Raw genomic sequence first — 19114 nt, forward strand, 5'->3', positions numbered from 1 at the left:
CTTGTTACAAGTGATACAAAAGCCAACCAAAGACCACTGTTGATTGGTGGAGGCCAAGAAAGTGTTTGGGACTAATTTGGGATAGATTGTGATATGAGATCTTTGACTTAGCAATGACATGAGGAATTGAATGAGGGAAGTTTGTAATAATTGTGATGACTCAATCCCACATTGGTAGGGATGACAATGGGACCTACCCTTTATGGGGCGGGTTTGGTCATAAAGTAGAAAACCTAAAATTAAAAGAAAAAAAGCCAAAGGAGATGTGGAGAAGGGAACTTTCTTCATTCGTGTTAATTGACTGGACATGGCAAGACTACATATATGCATACAAGGAGATTCCAAATCACATCCCCAACAGATTGTGATCTCCTAAGAATCATCAATCAATTGGAAAAGGAAACAAATAAAATCAAAGAAGCTGTAAATCCTCCTAGCTGTAATCCTAACTGTACATAGCCTAAAATAGAGAAGATTTTGAGACTTAAATGCTGAGATACTTGATCATCTACAGTAGACAAAGCCCTGAAGAGGCTTTTGTTTCATTATTGTACGTATATGTTGTTTTTTAACATTATAAAGGGCTTAGGGCCCATTCAGTTTGCTGGAATGGAAGTAGAGGGAAAGGAAATGAGAATGGGAATGGGAATTGGAGTGGAGTGGAGTGATCATTTCGTTATATTGTTATGTTTGGTACATCCGGTAATAGAATGACTAGTTTATTTCATTGTTATGCTTGGAATCCTAGACTCTAATGGAATGGAATGAAAAAAAATAACTCTATAACAAAAATGCACTTATAATAAAAAATAATAAAATATTATTTTTATTTTTTAGGGTGCTAATAATATATTTTTTTGGGTGTTACTAAAATATTATTTTTATTTTTTTGGTTGTTAGTAAAATATTATATTTATTTTTGGGTGCTTATAGAATATTATTTTTATATTTTTAGGTGTTAATAACGTAGTATTTTTATTTTTGGGTGTTAATAAGATATTATTTTTATTTTTGGTTGTAAATAAAATGTTATTTTTGTTATTGGGTGTTAGTAAAATATCATTTTTAATTTTTGGGTGTTAATATTTTTTTTATTTTTTGGATATTTTTAAAATATTTAAAATTTTTGGTATTAATAAAATCTTGTTTTATTTTTTGGATATTTTTACTTTTTGAGTGTTAATGAAACATTATTTTTGGTTGTTAATAAAATATTATTTTTTGAGCGTTAATAAAATATTATTTATTTTTTTGTAAGGATATTTTGTAATTTTCAAAAAAAAATTGAGGACAGTAATTGTTATAATGGTTGATGGAATTGAATGAGGACTCTGTCAGATCCTTGGATCTGAGGTAGGGTTTTTTAGGTAAAATCTTAGAACAGAGATTTGGAGGGAGAATTAGAACAGAAAGTGAGAGAAAACAGAGAGGATTGAGGAAGTACAAAGGAGATTGAGAGAGAGATTAAGGAGAACCGAGAGAAAGAGGTAGAATTTGAGAAAGAATCTGAGAACAATTTGATTATCATTCATCAATGCTATTCTCTAACTAATTTAGTCTATTTATCGGCTCTGCTCTATCCTTATCCTTTCAGTTACAATACAACTGAAAGGTACAAACAACAACAGTAGCAAAGTAAAACTATAACGAAATGCATATAATATATAATTACTATTATATCCTTGGGGATGTGACAATTCCCCCCTCCTTAAGAGAGTTCTTGTCCTCAAGAAGAAGAACTTACACTGACTGGCCACTATTCTTCGTCTAATCCCTTCTTTCACTATCTGACTTCTTTCTTTCTCCTTCTAGGCCTATTCCTCTTCGCTGCTATGTTCCTTCTCTTTTGCTTTTCCTACAATTGTAAAATGTAGTCCTCAAAGATCTCCATGACAAAGCTCTCTTCTCCAATTGATCTGTAAGTTCCAGTAATTTCCTGAACCTTAATGCAGTAATTACGCCAGTGAGTTTTATCAAGAATTACTCCGGCAGCAACCTGCCCTTCCATCAACTTCTGAACCACATAATGGTTCTTCTGTTCAGTCCGCTTCAGTTGTTCCTTCTGCATCATCCTCTGCTCCAAATCACGAATATACTTCTAGAAATTTTCAAAGCAGTCCAATTTTTCCAGTCGTGAGCATCTTCCATCATCCTCTAACCAATCTTGAACTTTCCTACATTGGATATTCACTTTAATTAAGCCACAGGTGTCCAGAAATGATCTGAGCTTTAATCTATTCTGTCTATACTCCTCCTGAATTTCTCCTCCTTCTTTGTTGGAAGATCTACGAAGTGGCTTTTGAACAGAACTTCATGCTCTACAGGTCGCTTAATCCCCTTGAACCGTCCATCCTCCTCAAACCTAATGGTCGCTTTACTCCATCTTGTGGATGAAGTGAGTTCCTCACACACTTTCTGCATTTTCCAGAATTCCTCACAAGCCTCCAACTTCTTCCTTTTGTCCAGGTGCTCGTTGAATACCTACTTATGCTCACCAAAAGTTCTTAGAGCCCCATACCTCTGGTCATTGATGATCGCACTGACTGCTCCCAGGTCCAGTTGGATTCAACAGTTTCAGACTTTGACAGTGCTTTAGAAGCATCTGCTGCTTCCTGCTTGCTAACTTACACTAAAGGTTCATTTTCAACAATTTTCTCCTCCAATGGTGTAGCAGTGACCTTTCTGGCAACTGCCATTCCTTTCTTGTCATCTTGAATTTCCTGGCAGGTAATTCATCAAGTTCTTGCAGATCGAAGGTCTTAGGTAGGATTCCAGCTCCTGCTGGAATTGGTTCTGCAGTGGATCTTGAATAAAGATCCCCTGGTATACTGATCTGATACAGTTTGGCCATCATAATCTCGATTGCATCCAGCTTTTGGTTGATGTTAGCAAAACTTTTCTTGAATGTTTTCTCCAATGACTACACTTCGTTCCAATTTGTGCACAGCTTCTCTGGTTGCTCCCATTTCCTCAATGTACTTACTGAATCTGCCTCAGAAATCGCTTCTAGGAGTCGCCTAGATCTGAATCAGCCTCCTGCAATTCAATCGGCTCTGGATAAGCTACTAAGATTTGCCTGAATCTGCATCTGTAATGCTTTCAGAATTTGCCTGCAACCAGCTTCCAAAGACCGCCTTGCTCTACTCGGTTCTGTTCTGTCTTTGATTCCTTCAAAATCAGATCGGGAATCAACTGGCTTTGATACCAAATGTCAGATCCATAGATCTGAGCTAGGGTTTTTTAGGTAAAAACTGAGAACAGAGAGATTTGGAGGGAGAATTAGAACAGAAAGTGAGAGAAAACAGAGAGAATTGAGGAAGAACAAAGGAGATCGAGAGAGAGATTAAGGAGAATCGAGGGAAAGAGGGAAAATTTGAGAGAGAACAATCTGATTATCATTCATCAATGCTATTCTTTAACTAATCTAGCGTATTTATAGGCTGCTCTATCCTTTCAGTTGCATGCAACTGAAAGGTACAAACAACTACAGCAGCAAAGTAAAACTATAAAAAAATACATATAATATATAATTACTATTATATCCTTGGGGTTGTGACAGAATCCATCTATATTTGGAGGGAATGCCCATTCCCTAGGGAATATATTCCATTACAAAGTTGCAACCAAATGCACTTTTGCCTCATTCCCATTCCCATTCCCTCCACCCCCATTCCATCCAACCAAACAACACCTTATAATTGTGAGCGGACCTCCAAGGCTACATGGTAAGGTTTATGTATGTCTTCCATTTTGCCTGCATCTAACTAACAAAGGTCACATTGGGCCCCTAAGTTTAAGCAGCTCTTCTCTTTTTATTTATTATCTTTTTCTCCCCCCTCCTTGATGGCATCTGGTGCTCCTCTCTTTATTTTTCATTTAAAAAATTTTTGTTCAATTAATAACACATTCATGAATATGTACTCCATAAAGTTGGAGTTTTGTACATTTGGGTGCTTGTGAGATTTTTATGCATACTGTATGAAAGTTATTCTTGTAGTTCTTTGGTTGAGATTGAGATTCACAGGAGTACTGTTTTTAGGGTTTTTCCTTTGTGTTTTTGTGAAGTTTTGTCTGGGTTTCTCATGTGTGATTTCAGTAAATTGGGTCTTTGTTTTGCCCTAGTTTCTTGTACTCATAACTTGATGACACTCCAATGATTTGATTTGTGTGTGTAGCTTTCCATGTTGTAATCTGTTTAGTTTCTGAGAAAATGAGGAAAAAAAGGAGGACAAGACATCTCCATGTTATTAATCCTCAGTGGTCTCAAGAACCATAAAGATAGAAACATAAGTCAGCTATTTTGATTTTCTTTCTTTCTTGCTTAAACTATAGTTTTTTTTAGCTATTTTTTTAGTAGGTATAGGTACCAAATATCCATTAGGAAAGGGCATGGGTGGTTAAACAAAATATCCATCTGGGATGGGTCCCTTCTCCAAACCCTCTCTATTGCCATCCTTACACATTGATAGTCTACTAGAAAGGTATTGGGTATATTACTTGTTCCTATGAAAGTAAGAGTTATCTTCAACTCTTACTTTTGGGTAAACACTGGTGATATTACAAATGAAGTAACAAGCTTACTTCAAGACTAAGCAAGTTACCTTCCAAAATCAGGTTAGCCCACCTACTGCTTGCTCTTTGTGGAAATAGAATGAAGGAAATTGTGAGAAGTTAGAGGTGGAACTCCAACCTGAAAAGCTAGCTTAACAGGTGGAGGGATCCTCCTCCTTATATATAGCCCAGGTCTCCCTTGTGGAGGCGATGTGAGATTCTCAACACCCCCTCCCATGCCGAAGTTTCTCCAGTAACTGATACATGCCCAGGTGATCGGGCAGGGTACTGGTCCATGACTACGACAGCCAAGGGTTAGCTCTGATACCATGTGAGAAGTTAGAGGTAAAACTCCAACCTGAAAAGCTAGCTTTTCAGGTTGGAGTTCCACCTCTAACTTCTCACAGAAATAATGCTACTAGTTAAAACATTAGTCACAAAGAAAAGGAAAAGAAGAAAAAAAAAAAAAAAAAACCCATTTATGTAAAATGCATCTAAATCACCTTATATCACTGGGAGTAATTTAACAAAAAGAATGTAATACTATGCTCACGGTAGGTTTTAAGCCATTGGGTTCATCACATAAATGAGCTAGAATCGTTCTCCACAGAAAGAACCAAATACTATTATTGACATATTCATATATGTATATACTAGCCATGAAAGGATCACACTCCATTTGCCAATTTCCTCTTTGCCTTCTTTCCCTTTTTCTTCTCTTTTCTTTTGTCCAGGGCCTCTGAATTTTTCTTCCTATCTATGTCAACATAAAGGTTTGAAACAGTTCCTGAACAAACAGTGCTGGTTTTTTTTTTCCCTATCTTATGTATTTCTACGTTTAAGCATGTTTTTTTTCAAAATGAAACTAATTTGCAGGAAATAAATTATATTCAGGGTAAAATAGCATCTTAATTTGTGACATTGCTTCAATAAAAGGGAACAGGAACATCAAATTGGTGTTCTCCCTTTTTATAAAAGATTAATATGTACAGGCCTATATTGCTAAATTGACTTGTTTTTAGTGCTTGACTAAAAAGTGCTACATCAGTTGATTTCTGCATGTTCTGGAAATCAAAGAACATCTATCTGTATATGTACTCACTGAAGGTCCTCCTTCATATTTAGTCAGGGTGAGTGAGTTTGTTTTGAATTCTGTGTCCTCACTTTATTATTTTTGATGAGTTGCTGCTTTCATGTTTGGCTAGAGCTAAAGGTTTTGTGTACCAGGACAAAGAAGGTATCCCACCTGATCAGCAGAGATTGATTTTTGCTGGCAAACAGCTGGAAGATGGTCGCACTCTTGCAGATTACAATATCCAGAAAGAGTCAACACTTCATCTGGTCTTAAGGCTCAGAGGAGGAACTATGATCAAGGTGAAGACTCTTACTGGAAAAGAAATTGAAATTGATATTGAACCAACTGATACCATTGACAGGATCAAGGAAAGGGTTGAAGAGAAGGAAGGAATTCCTCCAGTACAACAAAGGTTTGTGTTGTCTGTTACACTTGGTGGACTAAAATGTCTATTTTGTGATTGCCATGTTTTGCATGGTTCAGAATCATGACACTGGTTATGATATATGCATCCTGTTCTGGATTTTGAATTTGTGGACTATTATTTTGTATGATTCTATAGATAATATTATTTAAGAAATTAGAGGGGAAGCTTCTACAAAATGGTTACACTTTTTCTCTTTTATCACGATCTTTGCTAGCTCTGGGAGGATTGAAAAGATGCGAATATGTTGTTGTTCCAGTGATTGGGCTATGCATTAGTGCCATCATAATCTGCATGCTACTACAGGATGATACCATTATGAATTCAATGCATTCTCTACTTTGTTAGGATTTGAGAGAGATTATTCTATGTTACATGGACTCTTACTTTTCAAGCATTGTGATAGGATACCAGATAGCAAATTCAACAGCAATCGATTATCAATGGTTTCCAATAATTTGCAGCAAGGAAAAATAAGAACAATAGGGCATTCGAGAGGCCCTTAACTCTCCCTAAGACTCAACACCAAAATCATCCCCCCTAATATTCTCCTAGCCTCTCTTATTTATAGTTTGTTATCCAGCGACACTCCCCTCCAACGGCCTCAGCTATCAGTCATGCTCCCTTGGCTGCTCTTCCCCTTTTTGCCCTTCAACTGTTTTTGTCACTTTCCCCCTCTCCCAATATCCTATTCTGCCCCTTGCTTCTTCCCTCCTATTTCTTTGCTGGTACATGCGACTAACAAGGGTCCTATCACATTGTACTGGTGTCAACACAACATGATACTAGTACCGGTATAGGATATGTGTCAGACTCTGCATTTTCAGGTCCATGTGCTAATTCTTGGTTTTTATGTATTTAATTTTTTAATTTAAGAATATAAAAATTAACAGTTTAGTCAATTTATTATTTCTGTTAATATGCTTTCAGCCTTTCAAAATATATGTTTGTATGAGATCAACCAAATTGCCTACTTACCCGTTATCATTTTATCTTATAAATAACATACACTTAATTACACTTAATTTTTAGTTATAGAACTAAAAGATCAAAGATTTGTAAGTATAGGGTAGGGATGGGGTAGGAAGATTTATTATTCCCTATGTTGTATCCCAGAACCTGTGTCCTACGTTTGGACACATATCTCCATATCTTAAAATTAAAGAAATTGACAAGTTTGACCTCTGGGTACATACCTGTATATAACACTCTATCTGAGTCCATGTAACATAGATATTATATTATGAATTCAATGCATTCATGGAATTGACTCCAAACAGTGGGATAAAGGCTTGTTATGTTGTACTACTGTTTTGGTGCAATTTAACCTTCATATAGGTTCTGGGCGCAGTATTTTTGTCTTTATTTATTTATTTTCTCAATTTAATATTTATTCATAGTGAGATAAATGCTCGGTATGCTGTTGTCGTAGTCATCAGCTTGAATTTGTTCTATTATAACTTTATTAATTAATTGCATTTCATCCACTTTTACCCTTCATGGACGCTGCAGTGGCTTAAGCCTAGGGCTGTAAATGAGCCAAGCCGCTCATGAGCAGCTCGGCGTTCGATTCGGTAAGGGCTCGTTCGTGTTTAGCTTGGTTCATAAACGAGCCGAGCTTGAGCACGATTTTAGAGCTTGAAATATAAACGAGCCGAGCTTAAGCAAGACAAAGTCCGGCTCGTTAACTCGTGAGCAGGTTCGTTAATGAGTTTGTGAGCAGGCTCGTGAACAGGTTCATGAATAGGCTCATAAACATACTCGTTCATATAAGCTTGTGAGTAGACTCGTATATAATTAAAATACTTAAAATATTTGAAAGTTAATGTTGTTGGATTGTTGTTGTATGTGTTTGATTAATGGATTGTTGTTGTATGTGTTGGGTAATTTAAATATAATCTTAAACGATCTTTTAAACGAGCGTTTAAATATAATGTTAAACGAGCTGCTCATGAATTGAGTTTGCGAACAAATTATCGAGCTGTCTCATGAGCTTTTAAACGAGCTGCTCATGAACCGAGCTCGCGAACAAAATTATTGAGCAGGCTCGAGCTCGACGAGCCTTTAAACAAGCCGAGCCCAAACAAGAATTTGAGCTTGAGCCGAACTCGAGCTCGAGCTCGAGCTTACCTATTTTCTGGCGAGCCGAGCTTGAGCAAGTTGAAGCTCGATTCGATTCGGTTCGATTACAACCCTACTTAAGCCGATCCCCAATAAATTGGCTCTAGTCTGATTCCTATTTATGCAACAATGAAAGAAAATATATATATATGTATATATTGTTTCACATAATGACACCGTTATCTACAGTATTTTCATTATGGCAAATAGAATTTGCTGCTCTTTTTTGTCCCTCGTAACTATTTTTGTAGTTATTCTTCAAGAGTATCTAGTGTTCTGCTTCTTTCTGCAGGCTCATTTATGCTGGAAAGCAGCTTGCAGATGACAAAACAGCCAAAGATTACAATATTGAGGGTGGCTCAGTGCTTCATCTTGTGCTTGCTCTGAGGGGTGGCAGTCTTTAAACAAATCCTTCTAATGTTGGAGAAAAAGAAATTATGGGGGTTTTATTACGTACGCATGAAATTATGGGGGTTTTATTGCATACGCTTTTGTGCTGATTTTCTTGTACTCAGTGGGAAAACAGAAAACTTGTGGAAAACATATTCTAAACAGTTTCCCTGGACATGATAGTGCAATCCATTTACTTCGTTCTGCTCTTTTATCTCCTTGCATTGATTCGGTGAAGACTTTATTTTACTATATTGCATTTTAACTGCCTTTTAGATTGCTTGAGTTGAATTGATTAATTGTGATTATTTGATGAGTACCAGAAAGGAAATCACCGAAACTTGGATCCAAGTCACCAATTCTAATCGAATTTACAAATAAACTGGGCAATTGAGAAGCCTTTAACTCTCCATAAGAACTAAATCACAATTTTTTTACTCTCCTACCAATTTCTCCTCTTTCTATATTCTCTTCCCTCCAATAAAATTCAGATTCACACTAGTTGGGTTGTTACACAATCAAACGATTTCTCCACTCAATCCCTCTGCATATGACTGGCTGTTATGTTAGCCAGCCAATTTACTCTCCTACCCCCTTCCCCCCAACTTTTACCTTGTTCTCAAGGTGGAAAAATGAAAATTGTTGTTGGATCAAGTGGTAAGGCTCTCAAGTAGCTTCTAATGGTAGTAGTCCCTTCTATTGTGTGGGCATTTCTAATCCCTAAAAGTTCTTTTCGGTTCCCGGCTGAACTCCAAGCACCGTCTCCGATTCCACTAACATCTCAAGGTCTTCATTAACCTATCGAGGAATCTCTACATTAGCTTTCAATGCTCCTCTTGCCTCTCGTAGTTGGGACATGTGGAATATAGGATGGATAGAGTAATGAGGTGGCAGTATCAGCTTATAAGCTATTGGGCTTATCTCATTCTCAATTTCAAATGGACTATAATATTGGGAAACCAATTTTTCATTTGCACGAATAGCCAATGATTTATGAAGATATGGCCTTAATTTCAAATAAATCAAGTCTCCTTCTTTTTACTTCACCTCTCTTCTTTCCATATTTGCTCACCTTTTCATCACTGCTTGTGCTCTTATCAGTTGTGTTTTCAATTCCTCAAGAATTAAATCTCTCTCAATCAATTGTTGTTGCACCATTAAAACAAGGATAGTTCTCTTCTCAAACCTCAATAAGGGTGGTGGTTCTTGCCCCATACATTTCTTGAAATGGAATCACCCTAGCAGCGGTGTGGTAGGAGGTATTATACCATAATTCAGCCGAAGGTAGCCATACGTACCATGCCTTTGGTTTTGAGGAAGCAAAACAACGTAGGTAGATTTCTAAAGTCCAGTTAAATACCTTCGTTTGCCCATCCATTTGAAGGTGATAAGACGTGTTTTTGTTAAGTTTGATACCCTGTAGTCGGAACATCTCTTTCCAAAATTTGTTTATAAAAATTGTCTCTATCTGATACAATGGACCTTAGCATTCTATGAAGCCTCACCACTTCTTTAATAAAAATTTTTGTCACCTCCCCCACTGTAAACAGGTGTTTAAGGCCAATGAAATACATGTACTTACTAAGTTTGTCCACTACCACCAAAATTGAGTCCATCTTGACAGACTTTGGCAATCCCTCAATGAAGTCCATAACAATGTCGTCCCAACTTTGGTTTGGGATAGGAAGGGGCTGTAAGAGTCCCCCCGGTGCTAAAGTCATATATTTATTTTGTAGGCAAATTGAGCAATCACTTACATATTGATATATGTCTTTCTTCATTCCCTGCCAACAAACATTTGCCGCCACCCTCTTGTAAGCTTTTAAGAACCCTGAATGTCCTCCTACACTTCCATTGTGCCCCTCATGAAGTAACAACGGAATGAGAGTGGATTCCTTTGGTAAATACATCATTCCCTTATAAAGGAGATGGTTGTTCACCAGTTGGGCGTTAGAGTGTGAAGTAGGATCAACTTGAAGATTTTGGATAATTCCTTGCAATCTTTCATCTGTTTTTACCTCGCTAGCTAACCAATTCATTTGAACCATTTTAGACACTGTTAAGACCATTATTGTTGCTGGGTGGCAGATTCGTGACAGCCCATCAGTAGCTTTATTCTCCAAACCCAACCAATATTGTATCTTAAATTGGAACCCCATCAATTTCACCATTCATTTCAAGTATTCCTTACTCACCACCTGTTGTTCCATCAAGTATTTGAGATTCCTTTAATCAATTCGAATCACAAACTTCTTGCCTAACAAATAGTGTCTCCATTTTTGCATAGCAAACACTATGGCCATCAGTTCTCTCTCATAAACATATTTTTTCCTCCCTAATTGACTGAAATAAGCAATAGGCCTTTGCTTTTGCATTAATACAACCCCTATACCTTGTCCCGAGGCATCAGACTCGATGACAAAGGGCTTCCCAAAGTCCGACAAGGTTAAAACGGGTAGGGATACCATTTTAGCCTTAAGTTGTTGGAAGGTTTGCTCCATTGTCACATTCCAAAAGAAGTTGTTATTCCTTAATCTTTTCGTTAGAGGCCTTACCAACTTGTCATAATCCCTCACAAAATGCCTATAATACCCCGTGAGGCCAAGAAACCCTTTCAATTCCTTTACCGGCGTATGAGTAGCCCAATCTAACATAGCTTGTACCTTACTTCAATTGGCTGAAACCCCATGCTAAGATATAATATGGCCTAAATATTCAATTTCCAGCTGCCCAAACACAGACTTCTTCTTGCTGGCAAAGAGCTGGTTGTCTGCTAGTACCTTTAAGACACATCGTAAATGTTGTGTGTTGTTCAAAATTCTTGCCATGCACCAATGTCATCGAAGAATACCAACACAAAACGCCTCAAATATTCTCTGAAAATGTCATTCATCAACAATTGGAAGGTGGCTGGCACATTCGTTAGCCTGAATGGCATTACTAGGAACTCGTAATGCCCTTCATGAGTCCTGAAAGCAGTCTTGAGAAAATCCTCAGGCCTGACTCTAATCTAATGGTAACCAGATTTCAAATCAAGCTTGGAAAAGACCATGACACCATGCAACTCATCAAGTAACTCCTCTATCACGGGAATGGGAAATTTGTCTGGAATAGTGACCTTGTTCAAGGCCCTATAGTCTACACAAAAATGCCACCCTCCATCCTTCTTCTTTACCAATAACACCGGACTAGAAAATGGGTTGGAACTAGGCTGAGCAATTCTAGCAGCCAACATCTCTCCCACAAACTTCTCAATTTCATTTTTTTGCAAATAAGGATAACAGTAGGGCCTTACACTAATCGTTGTGGTTCCCGAAATCAGATTTATGACATGACCCTTCATCCTGCAAGGTGGTAGCCCCTTCGGTGTGGAAAAAACCCTCTCAAACTCGGCCAACACCCCTCTTAGCACCGCTGGAGCTTCCTTTTGATCTTCTTTAATTTTTGCTGCCAGGGTTCCCAATTCCAACAACATTCCCTCCCCATTTTCCTTAAAGGTTTTCACCATATCTTTCAAGGACACCAAGGTCTTGCTCAAGCTAGGGTCCCCTTGCAATGTTACCAATATGCCTCTTATTTGAAATTTCATCATGAGGGCTTTCCAATCCACATTCATCTTCCCAACGACTGCTAGTCACTTCATCCCCAAAATTATATCTGAGCCCCCCAATTCTAGAGATAAAAAATCCTCTACAATTTGCAGATTTTGGAGATTAAACTTCATTCCTTTGCAAATTCTAGCCCCTTGCACTTGCATTCCCGTTCCCATAATTACCCCATATCCTGTTGTTTCCACCCTTGGTAAACCCAATTGCTACACCAGCTCGATTATTATAAAATTATGCGTTGCTCCTCCATCAATAAGCACCACTACTGGCTACCCTTCTATGTCCCCTTTGAGCTTCATAGCTTGTGGTGCAGTCAATCCGGCTACAGAGTTCATTGAGAGCTCAATGACCTCCCCCATTGCCCTGGCTCTCATTCTACCTCTTCCAATGTTTCTCCCTCGACTACTAACTCTTGTACTTCTTCATCATATATCATCATCACTTGCAACTCTTTATTTTTGCACTTGTGGCCTATAGTATATTTCTCATCACATCAAAACATAGGCCCTCATCCATTTTTGCCTTCCACTCTGCCTCGCTAAGTTGTTTGAAGGGCAAGTTACTCCATCTCCCATTGGCCTATGATCGATATGGGTCAGTAAGACTAACTGTCGCTGGCTTGGGGGGCTGCTGCAAGTGTGGCAGAATTCCCCCTCTTTGGTATGTCGAAATTGGGTTAGGAATGGCATGTCCTTTGTTTGAACCTGATCCAGCTGCACGTCCACAAACCACCTAATTTCGCTCCTCTATACATTGAGCCAAATCCATCATCTGCTCCAAGTCTCTCAGCCTCAACACCATCAACTCAGCCTTGATATCAGGCTTTAAATCATTTATGAAATGCCCTTCCAACATGGCTTTTGGCAAGTTCTCAAGGGGGTGATGCCAATGTCTCGAAGCATTGGCGATACTGGTACTCCATGACAGTTCCCTTCTGTCAAAGGGCTAGAAATCGTTCCTCGACGGAGCCTTCTTGGGTGGGTTGGAAACGACTCCTCAACAGCAATTTAAAGCCCTCCCAATTCCTCACCATTCATCGCTTTTCTTCCCATTGAAACCATGAAAGTGCAACACCCTCCAAACACTGTTGTATCTAACTTCTCATCATCAGTCAACCTGTTCACCACAAAGTATCGTTTGGCTTAGAATATCCAACCCTCCGGATCTTCACCTTTGAAGAGGGGTATCTCCAATTGGCAACCTCAGACCTTCGGCTGCCAGCGCCCATCAGAACCACCTGCTTCAGCACGTTGTTCTCTTATTTTTGGCATCACCTCAGAATCTTTGAGCGAATTTCGATGGCTGGTCTCCTATTTTCTCCTTGTTCTTCCTTTCTCACTCCTATTATTCTCACCCTATTCTCATCCATGCGAATTGCTCTAGGATGTTCGCAACATTCTTCTCCATCGATTGAACCTCACACCTCATGGCCCGTTGCATGCATTCCATCTTCATTTCCAATTCGCCTACTTGGCCCGTTAGGTTCACCATTAGGATTGGTGATGCTCTGATACCAAAATTGATGAATACCAGAAAGGAAATCACTGAAAATTAGATTCAAGTCACCAACTCCAATTGAATTTACAAAGAAACTTGGCGTTCGAGAGGTCCTTAACTCTCCATAAGAATTAAATCACAAAATTTTTCTGCCCTCCTACCAATTTCTTCTCCCTCTATATTCTCTTCCCTCCTCCTCCAACAGAATTCGAATTCGCACCAACTAGGTTGTTACACAACTCAGCGATTTCCCCACTCCACCCCTCCGCACATGGCTGGCTGTTATGCTAGCCAGCCAATTTACTCTCCTACCCCATGACACTTGGATTATCTTTGATACGTCAAGTGGATCGGGACCTATAATTATTTTTCTGATCTCATTACCTGAGCTGTTCGAACTTTATTTTTTACGACTGTAGTATTTGTCTCCTACAGCCAAACCCCATTGCCTAATCGTAGTACCAAGTTCAGTAGTAAAACTGGGCAGTTGCCGCCAATCCCATCATGTGTTGGAAACAGAAGACATTTCTTGATTTAGAATTCGAGGAGTTCATGCATTTGGAATCTCACTTTTTGTCTTGTCCTGGTTGATAAGCAATCTGGCCTTTGTTTTTGTTAAGTTGTTATTGTAGGTTGCTTTCTTTACAAATATAAGGCGTAAGAAAGTTACATGAGAACTGAATGAAATGGATTGGAGAAGTGTGTTAGTCCAATTAGGTGAAGCCTGAGATTGATTGATTAGCGGGAAATGGGTTCCTTTGCATTTTTCTTAATCAATTCGTCAACATTTTTGCTCCAACTTGTCACTCTCACCTGCCTACACTGGTAAAACAAACCTTATCTTCACACTGAATTTCTTTCTTGGTTTGGACTGGTCTGTACCTCTGAACGTCCATATATAACCCCTCTCTTGGTTTCTCAAGAGCCTACCAACCCACAAGCCAAGATTGGCCCCACGCCGTAGTAGTTAAGATTCACGGTCTGGGCACCCTGCACCAGGTATTTTGGTACTGGGAAAAATCTTAACGTTTAGGATTAGTGACAGTCATGAGAGTTAAAGGAGATTATTTGATTTTCTGTAGAGTTTGACTCTGAACAGCCTGGTTACCATGTTAGACCTGCAATCATTTTTTTAAGGTATTTTCCCCATATGGTTAAGAAGTCTTCACACAACCTTTATATGATTTAAGGTGAAGTAAAACACACTCCCAAAACATAGGTTAAGCGGTTGGATAAGTAATATATTAATATTAATTCAGTGGGTTGCGAGTTCGATCCTCGCTCTGCGCAAGGGCCAAAGGCCTAACTTGCGATTTATCTCATCTGATGTCATCAAGAACACAAACATTGAGAGTTGGGCAAGGACAGCCACCTCAAGGTGAAGTAAAACACAAACTTATTTATTTTGAAGGAATGCTATTCACACTTGCACTATTTCATTACCCAAAGAAAATATATCGCCTAGACTGTCTAAATGAATAGCATTATTCTTTATTTTGCTTAGCTTCACGTGCATTAAAAAACACTCATTGTTCTAATATATTAGGGTGGCTCATAAGAGATTGTGTTGGGTTTTAGACAACAAAAGACTGGTGGCATTTTTTCTTGCAAATTATGGAGGAGTAGAGTTTTATATACCATTTTATATGATTCTTTTTAACTGAAAACATCAAGAGCTGATTACACATTAAAAGAGACAAGAAGACCAAAAAAAATAGTGAGGAAGTTTTAGACATGACGAATGATGCGGTGTGCTTACAAAGAATATGATACTAAAGACAATTGAAGATATAGAATTCATGTCATCTACCCTACCGACTTGGGATAAAGGTACTGTGATTGTTACTGTTGTAAACAGCGCAAGAGTTGATTAATCAAATCAAATCAAATCAAATCAATCGTTGCTGTGTATTAGACAAGAGGCTGCCAAGCGCATACCACAAGTCATGCCATGCATGCTTGCTTGCTTATTGTGATTGGCAGTATTCGTAGAATATAAGGGCTTATTAATTACTTGTAGTCCTGGCTAGATTTGAATTTTACGCTCAGCAAAGGAAAGCCCGGAGGCCGTTGGATGGGAGAGCTAATTAAGTGAAGTCATCGATCCAATTTGAAAATTAATGAGGGCATGATTAGATCAAATGTCCATTTCAAAAATCTATAATGGCTACAGATAATGCATCTGTTAAAGTTGATATGCCCGCATTGGCAGAGTGAGTGAGTGCCTTGCAGACGTAAACAAATTGATTGCCTCTTTTGTCAAACTCCTACTCCTAAAAATCAAATGCCTCGTCACACCGTGTGTTGAATCCCTTAAGCCATCCATCCGTGTGTGTCTGTTGAATGCCATCGCATGAAGATTAAGAAAAATGTGGTTAAAAACTCTTTATGTATGCGAGTTTGTAAGAATTGCACATAACCCAAACAAAAAATAAAAAAGTATATATATATATATATATATATATAAATGAGATTAGAGAATTAGAGTTTACGTAATTAATTGTTCACAATGACATTAAGATTTGATATGTTATCTTTATTATTCTTCTTTGAATTCATCTGTTTAATAGATCAAAATATTTATTATGTCATTTTGTATAGTTTTTCTTATTAAGGTAGCGTTTGTTAAAATGAGCAATATAAAAGAGTATCAAGATAAATCCGAAATGATTTTTGGACCAAGATATAAAATGATCAAGATAAAATTGAGAAACATTTCAAGATTTTTGTCAAAATATTTGTTAAATTATTTGGAATGCATTAGAGGACACAGATGTCTTTTTCCTTATATGTAGAGACCAAGATATGTTTATCTTGAGATGAATGAGAGATATGCATATCTTAAAAAATCAAGATAAGAGGTTACAAGATAGTTTTTTAAAGAATGAATCAGATAAATTTATCAAACATATTGGAGATGATAGAAGTTTGGGATGCATCCCATATCTTGACCTTTTTACCCTATATCTTGATTAACAAACGCCCCCTAATTGAGGATATTACAATAATGAAAATTTCGTTAAAAATTTTTAAATTGTAAAAGGCTTGAAACATGATAAAAATCATTTTCCTAAAAGCAAAATTTGTCCTCCCTTCTCTTTAAATTTTTTGTGAGGATTTATCAAATTACTCTAGTAGACATGACAATTCCCTTTTTGATTTTTGCACTCAAAAAAACCAAAAAAAATAAGTTTTGGAATAATAGAAAAAATTTTGATCTTCTTCAATATAGACAAAAACTTGTGTTTCAAAAGTATTCTACTTATCTCAAATTTTCAGAATTGTTTGGATATATATAGACAATGTATATATTAGGAACTATAAAGGGAAAAAACATTTTAAAATTTTAGTTACAATGTTAGAAGGAAACAATTTGTTTTTTGAAAGAATATAACCATTTAAATATAGTTAGAATTACGAAATAAAATAATTATTTTTAAAAAAAATATTTAAAATTTTTAAAAAAATACAGCCTTTTAATATTTGACTATTCAAGAGTTATTTAATTTATTTTGAACAACATAAATTTCTATCATTTATTTTATATAAATTTTGGCGCAGCCCATGCTTGCATAAGGCACACATCATGCCTATGAAATCCTCTCTTTCTGAAGATGCGGACTGCTCTGGTTTAATGAGCAGTGGAGAAAAGTCAAGTCATGGGTAAGTGAAGCTCTACTTACCCAACTGTGGCATATGTCAAAATTAGGTGATAAATGGCAAAAGCCTTTAAATGTTTGGTTTCCCTAACTCAAAGACTCCATGGATTGGAGAGATCACTTCTCAGTTATCATTGTATATTAATTAGGGAGGGGGCAATTCTTTCTTTCAAAAAATTTAATAGGGTGCATGGACTCCTAGCACTGGCGGTGTTGCATGGTCCATGGATTCCCCCACAAAAATATTACCAAATTTATTATGTGATAGTGATGTTTTTATAATCCTAAACTATTTTAATGAGCACCCTTTATTTAAGTATGTTACTTTCTTTTTTAATAAAAAGCGATTAGATTTATTTGATTACTTCAGTTGCGAGACGAGACGACGAATAAGTGTTAGTAATTCGTAAATTCTAATTAAATGGTCATTTGAAAAATTAAACACTCTCCTCAACTTAATTGATAATAATAGAAGACCACAAGGGTGTGAGTGGAGAAGGGGGAGATTGCAACTTTTGATTTTAAGGACTGAAACTTGAGTGTGTTGAGCTTGGAAGTGCTTATTAATTAACTACTACTGTAAGACTACCAATTCAATAGAGTCTCTTTTTCGTATATAATAAGTAATAAATTATAGTGTTATATATATATATATATACATATTGATTTCATATGATTGTCAAATTGATTTAGATTAGAGTGGGGTCAATTAATTGAAGTAAACAAGCACTAAGTTCGGTTGGGTGACCTAAATCACTTAAGTAGAAAAATCATATGTTGACATGGACATGGCCGCAACCATGGACATGCAACGCCATGAGTCTCACTGCTTTCATCCCACTTACCTTTTTCTGTCACTTTTTCATTAAAATATTTCCTAATTCAATTTGATCCCCTGCATCCCAATATAGCTAATGCCCCTTCTTGAATATCAGATTCAGATAACATATATATATATATATATATATCCAAATGTAACAATTGGCATAGTGCTGAAAGAGAGATTGAAGTACTTAATTTGTTAACGATTAAGTAAGTTTATTTAGTATATATATTAAGATAGTATTTGTTAATCAAAATATTAATTGATTGTTGCTTAGATTAGGCTATGGTTCCTTAAATAAGCTAATTGTTCCTTGAAGCTAGCTAGCGATCATTCTGCTTCAGGTAAGTTGAGCAAATTAAAACCAACGTTGAGATGGGGAGCGTAATCATGATGTCATAATTAAAGATCCAAAACCAGCGGCTCTGATCCCATCAGTTGATGATTCACTTCACTCGCATGTGTTGACTACAAGTACAGGTAACTGTACAATCAGAAACCACTGAACTTAACCACGTCTGCGTGATGCAATTCACTACTGGGTTTTAGGTAAACCAAAACCCCATGTTAATTTAGACTTCTCATAATATATATAATATATATATATATATCCACGCGTTACCTGATCACACAAGAATCTTACAAACAATATTCTCTAGCTAGACACTGAATACATTATAAATAATATTTCCCCCCCCCAAAAAAATAAATATATAAGACCACTTGCATGCATGGCTCAGTCCGATCGATATTTAAAAGTCATGCCTTCATCCTGTCGAGTTTTAAGACAGAGAGACTTGGGGGGTGTTTGGCTTGCTAATTTGATCGCTTATAAGATTTATTTAACTTACAAGTTATCAAACTTATTTTATTAAGATTTGACAAATACTCAAGAATGTAAATGCTTTTAAGCTTAAAAGCTTCTTCATCAGCATTTTGGAAAAACTCCTTACCTCCAACTTTTCT

At 37.0% G+C, this 19114-nt stretch overlaps 1 protein-coding gene across 3 annotated transcripts in view; it reads left to right on the plus strand.

The window, feature by feature from the left end:
- The window catches only part of LOC127811416 (ubiquitin-NEDD8-like protein RUB2), a 30564-nt gene extending 21789 nt beyond the window's left edge, over nt 1–8775 (plus strand). For 2 of the 3 annotated variants that reach the window (XM_052351272.1, XM_052351271.1), the window contains 2 exons: nt 5779–6038; nt 8464–8775. In XM_052351272.1, the coding sequence (XP_052207232.1) occupies nt 5779–6038; nt 8464–8575 (372 nt within the window). In that variant the 3' untranslated portion in view covers nt 8576–8775. Of the gene's footprint in view, nt 1–5756; nt 6039–8463 lie in introns of all 3 variants that reach the window. The other variant, XM_052351273.1, reaches the window with a different exon arrangement.
- Nucleotides 8776–19114: the final 10339 nt, after the last annotated feature.

This window comes from Diospyros lotus, chromosome 10 (genome assembly GCF_014633365.1).
Source record: "Diospyros lotus cultivar Yz01 chromosome 10, ASM1463336v1, whole genome shotgun sequence".
Classification (NCBI taxonomy): Eukaryota; Viridiplantae; Streptophyta; class Magnoliopsida; order Ericales; family Ebenaceae; genus Diospyros; species Diospyros lotus.